The following is a 6094-nucleotide window of genomic DNA, read 5'->3' on the forward strand; positions in this document are numbered from 1 at the left end:
ACACAGCAAAAACCTGGTTCTGATTTTGAAGTATTGTAGGGGTGAGCTGCTATGGGCATCAGCATCATGTTGCCTCCTTTTTACCCTGGACTGCCTGAAGTATATTTTTTCTGACTGAATCAATCCTTTATCCTGAATATTTAGAGAACTACATATCTTCATTGTATTTCTGATGGTGTCAGGTATGGAAGCAGCTCTACACTGTTTGTATAATGTTGATTTCACATCAGGACTAACCGAGCCTTCCTGCAGTTCCTCACAGCTGGGATCAGTCTCCGTCGTCCCTCATCTGATGTGTTGTACGCCTGCAGGTCCAACTCATCCAGAACCTCCTCTGACATCTGCAGCATGTAGGCCAGAGCTGAGCAGTGGATCTCAGAGAGTTCCTTCTCTGATCTGTTCTTTGACTTGAGGAACTCTTGGATGTCCTGGTTTACTGAGAGGTCGTTCATCTCCATCAGACAGTGGAAGATGTTGATGCTTCTGTCAGGTGAGACACTGTCGGTGTTCATCTCCTTAAGATTTTTGATGGCTGTCTGGATGTCTTTTGGCCTGCTCTTTGTCCGACCCAGCAGGCCTCCTAAGAGCCTCTGGTTGGACTCCAGTGAGAGGCCATGAAGGAAACGGACAAAGAGGTCCAGGTGGCCATTTTTGCTCTCCAGGGCTTCAGACATGACTGTCTTCAGGAAGATATCCAACAATGGCTTATTGTAACCAAACTGATTCTTGCGTGTTCTCATGACTCTGGCCAATACCTCTGTTTTCCTCTTGGTGTAGCAGTGGAAGATGTAGACTGCAGCGAGAAACTCCTGAATGCTCAGATGAACAAAGCAGTAGACTTTTCTCTGGAAGAGCACACACTCAGTTTTGAAGATCTCTGTGCACACTCCTGAGTACACCGAGGCCTCTCTGACATCAAGACCACAGTCCTCCAGGTCTTCTTGGTAGAACATCAGGTTGCCTTTCTCCAGATGTTCAAACGCCAGCCTGCCCAGCTTCAGAAGAACTTCCCTGTCAGTCTTCATCAGCTCCTGCTGACTCCTGTCACGACTCTCACCATACTTGTTGTTCTTCCTCTGTGTCTGAACAAGCAGGAAGTGTGAGTACATGTCAGTCAGGCTCTTGGGCAGCTCTCCTCTCTGGTCTGTAGTCAACATGTGCTCCAGAACTGTAGCAGTGATCCAGCAGAAGACTGGGATGTGGCACATGATGTGGAGGCTCCTGGACGCCTTGATGTGTGAGATGATTCTGCTGGACAGCTCCTCATCACTGGATCTCCTCCTGAAGTACTCATCCTTCTGGAGGTCAGTGAACCCTCGCACTTCTGTTACCCTGTCGACACATGTAGGAGGGATCTGATTGGCCGCCGCAGGTCTGGAAGTTATCCAGAGGAGAGCCGAGGGAAGCAGATTCCCCTTGATGAGGTTTGTCAACAGCACGTCTACTGATGATGTCTGTGTGACATCAGACACGACCTCATTGTTCTGGAAATCCAATAAAAACCTGCTTTCGTCCAGGCCATCAAAGATGAACACGACTTTACAGACGGCGAGCTGCTCTGCTGTGACCGTCTGTAATGTTGGATGGAAAACACGGAGCAGCTGGAGAAGACTGCAATGCTCATCTTTGATCAAGTTCAGCTCCCGGAACGAAAGCAGAACCACAAGACTGACATGTTGGTTTTCCAAGCCCTCTGCCCAGTCCAGAGTGAACTTCTGCACTGAGAAGGTTTTTCCAATGCCAGCAACGCCCTGCGTCACAACTACTCTGATGTGTGTGTCTTGGCCAGGTAAGGGTTTAAAGATGTCCTGGCACTTGATTGGAGTGTCACTGAGGGTCTCCATCTTGGATGTTGTCTCCAGCTGCCACACCTCATGTTGGGTATTAACCTCTTCATTCTTTCCCTCTGTAATGTAGAGCTCAGTGTAGATCCTGTTGAGGGGGGTTCCAGTTTCTGCTGCAGCAGTTCCTTCTGTCACAAATTCACATCTCGTCCTCAGACTGATCTTATGCTTGTCTAAAACCTCCTGCAGACCGCCGTCCACTGTGCTGGTTTGACTGGGTGTCTGCAGTCCAGGTCTTGTTTTGGATCTTTCTCCACACTGGGGACAGGCAGAGTCTCCTGATGGATCAGACTGGTCCCAGTATGAGGTGATGCACCGTCTGCAGAACCAGTGTCCACAGCTGGTGGACACTGGATCCCTCAGGAGCTCCTGACACAAAGCACAGCAGGACAGCTGCTCCTCCACATCACCTCGACTCCTCTTCCTGTCCCTGTGGAGATGAAAGCAGTTTGTTTATGTTTGGACAACATTAAGTTTTAACTCATATCTTAAAATCTAATAAAGAAAAAGTAAAAAACAAACAAACATGTTAATGGGACACTTGACATTATCCAAGCTTATTACAATTATCATAAGCGGTCTCTTATGTCACTTTCAGTTACTACATTTACATGGATTAAAATATTCTAATATTAATGCAATTAAGATTTACAAGAAGAAATGTCCATGTAAGCAACATGACATCCACTTTGAGTTTTTGCAGCAGATTATGACAAATACAGCAATCCAAGAGCTTGACAGCTCATGTTTTTTTTTTTCATGTGATTGTTATTGTCAATTTGTAAAAGAAAAGTTGACCAACAACAAAAGCAAAAAATCTCCACAATACAAATTGAGGAGGAAACTCGCTGCAACAACCTTTCAACAAGCAAAAGAGGACGACACCCCCTTGACTTAACCCTGAGATTAGTCACCATGGTTACAACTCCAGTGAAGACCCCATAACAAATGTCTGAATCCCCTCCACATCCAAGTGGGTTTTCTTGCTGGGTCCCAGTGCTCCTGTCTGGTTCCAGGATCAGAAGTCAGGTATTACAACACTCAGGCTGGGACAATAGGCTTATATCCTGATCCGATACTGTCATGACACCTGGGAGCCGATCAATACATATTGTGATTCTGAGACTTTTTAAGTATCCTCTTATCCTTGTTGTGGAAATGTGTCAGAAACTGGCCCTGACTGTCAGTCCAGCTGCAGAAGCAGAGCTCCTCTGAACGGCCTCGCTCTCTAGTTTGTGTCTGTAAAGTTTGATGAGGCTGTGATTCTCCTAGAGGTCACTAGAGGTCATTTTCTCCAGCGACGTCCAGTTGGACAAAAGTCTCTGCCTGCAGTGAAATGGCTGCTATGGGGGCCAGCATCATCACACAGGAATCAAATGTGGCTCATTGAATCCACAAGAGTCTCAGCTTTCCAGTCAAAGCAACTGATGCAGCTCCAAGACTGTTTAGGCCCCAGTCTGCACACACACACCATTTTACAACAGGTCACAAGAACACATGTGGACTGCAGGCTTTGGGGCCCAAACTGCATGGGATTAGCAGAAGGTGGGCGTGTCTGCAAAGGGGAGAGAACCCATTTTCATTCACACAGCTGGAGGTCAGAGGCTAACAAAAAACAAACTAAAATTTAGCCCAACTTAGAAACAATATTTTTTCAGAGAGTTCTCAGGTTCTGTAAATGCATTGTGAAAATAATACAGCAATGTGTTGAACCATGTGTTTTTTACCCTGAACCTTGACGTTGAAATGAAAATGTACTTTTGAATAATTATGTATTTTTAAAAGAGATTACTTTAACTCAAGTAAAACATTTGACTGAGCAGCTTCCACTGGCAGTGCAGTAATATTTGACCAGGAGGATCTACACTTTAACTCAAATCATGGGCATCACTGCTCACGGTGAAGCACTTCCATGCTGACGTGTGTGTGTGTGTGTGTGTGTGTGTGTGTGTGTGTGTGTGTTTGTGTGTGTGTGTGTTTGTGTGTGTGTGTGTGTGTGTGTGTATGTGTGACGTGAGTCATGGTGCATCACATACACATCAGTCTGAGCAGCACAGGATCAGATTTATCTGTCAGTCAATGTGAATCTAAACTTCAGACACAGGTGTGTGAAGAACTTGTGAGTGCACGTGGAAATGTTCTCAGGTGTTTTGGTGCAAAACATCAAACAGCATCATAGTTTGTGGAAAACAGCACAGAGCCAGATGTGTTTTGGTTGAACAGCTGGATTGCAGAGCAGGGAGCAGTCATTTCTCTCTTTGCAGTCTCTTTTCTTGATCTCCTCACTACTTGCTCTGCTAGATAATCTCATGTCATCATATTCCATCAGGCTCACAGTCTGACAGCTGTCTTACTTTGTGTGTGAAGGTCCAGGTTCACCACTGAAGCGTGGAGGTGAATCTTTAGACCAGTCGCTCTTCATGGACAGACAGCTGGACACTGCAGACTCTGCTCTGTGGCAGGAACATCTGGAAACACAAATGTTTGAAACATGTTATTAGTTCTTGTAAATCAGGGCTCCAGACTAACTTTTCCACTGGCAGCACTGGTGCTCCCAGCTTTCCCAGTCGCTCACAGCAGCTCATGATCTGAAGCGTCAGTTTTGGGGTCACGTCTACTTTCTCCATGAGCCACAAACAGATTTCACAAGAAAACAGTGAACACACACTGCACTCTAACAGCTGTCTTACTTTGTGTCTGAAGGTCCAGGTTCACCACTGAAGCGTGGAGGTGAATCTTTAGACCAGTCACTCTTCATGGACAGACAGCTGGACACTGCAGACTCTGCTCTGTGGTAGGAACCTCTGGAAACACAAATGTTTGAAACATGTTATTAGTTCTTGTAAATCAGGGCTCCAGACTAACTTTTCCACTGGCAGCACTGGTGCTCCCAGCTTTCCCAGTCGCTCCCAGCAGCTCATGGTTTGGTCTCAGCCTTTTTTTTTGTGAGGGGGGGTCCAGCTAAAAGAGTGGATGTGGCTCATGATCTGAAGCGTCAGTTTTGGGGTCACGTCTACTTTCTCCATGAGCCACAAACAGATTTCACAAGAAAACAGTGAACACACACTGCACTCTGACAGCTGTCTTACTTTGTGTCTGAAGGTCCAGGTTCACCACTGAAGCGTGGAGGTGAATCTTTAGACCAGTCACTCTTCATGGACAGACAGCTGGACACTGCAGACTCTGCTCTGCCCTCCTCTTCCTCCACACGGTCACTCATCTTCTGATTTAAGTCAGTCTAAGAGGTGCAAACACACACACACACACACACACACACACACACACACACACACACACACACACACACACCCCAAAGGGATGATATATGGGTTGATGTTCTAGTTTCCTATTGGACAAAAGGCATTAACTGTATTAAATGGAGTCAGTGCAGCTGCACTGACTCCAGAGCAACAGCAGTCATCCCCACATTAACCATACTGGGGTATTTGGTCAAAAAATATTTCTATATTTGATTTAGTCTCTATCACCCAGCCCCAACCTTACAGTGAAATTTGACATTTTAATTTGAAGTTGTCATGGCGACCAGTTTCATGCATGCAGGTTTTGGTCTTTGTAAAGGAGCCAGGAGCCGCTGATGATCTGCACAAATAAATGCAGATTCACAAATAATTTGTGAAGCACAAATTCCCTTTAGGAATGCACAAATGAAAGAGTGTGAATGCTGTTTCTGTTCCAATCCAGAGGCTGCGTTCCAGACGCTGCGCTCACCAGCAAATCCTGGTGTCGTCATGAAACCTGCAAATCTTTCTTTCAGTAGTTTTGGTGGCGCAGCGTGTTCCCTTCATGTCTTTTTCTTGTTGTTGTTCTCAGAGAACAGAGCCTCAGCACAAAAACACAAACTCCTCTCCATCAAACCTTCAAAGCAGATGATGCTTTCTTGTTAAGGTGCCACAGGTTTGGCCCTTATTCTCTTTTCTGTGCTGAGGGAACAGAGGCCTGTTCTCACCCTGACAAACAGGAAACACTTTGCTTCCTGTTCAGGCTGGAAAAAACCACAGGCCTGTTCAGGGCCCTGGGAACACAGGGGGCCCTGCTCAGTCTGCTAACTTTTAACAGATTTGCATTTTTTATGAATTAATTTATTCATTTGTCCATTTTCCAGTGGAGGGTTTCATACACACAGATCAGTCTGTATTTCCTGTGGAATAAACGGAATTAAACGGCTTTAAAAACGTGCTGTCTGACGTATAGAATAGAGTTCTCATCGGGCCTGAAAATTAAGACCCGAC

The 6094-nt window shown here is 45.8% G+C and overlaps 1 protein-coding gene across 1 annotated transcript in view; it reads right to left on the reverse strand.

The window, feature by feature from the left end:
* LOC115378255 (uncharacterized) overlaps positions 1-5064 on the reverse strand; it is a 39981-nt gene extending 34917 nt beyond the window's left edge. Inside the window, 3 exon segments of the mRNA XM_030078445.1 lie at positions 246-2274; positions 4535-4646; positions 4923-5064. Coding sequence (XP_029934305.1) covers positions 246-2274; positions 4535-4646; positions 4923-5064 — 2283 coding nt within the window.
* Positions 5065-6094: the final 1030 nt, after the last annotated feature.

Source organism: Myripristis murdjan, chromosome 19, assembly GCF_902150065.1.
Source record: "Myripristis murdjan chromosome 19, fMyrMur1.1, whole genome shotgun sequence".
NCBI lineage: Eukaryota > Metazoa > Chordata > Actinopteri > Holocentriformes > Holocentridae > Myripristis > Myripristis murdjan.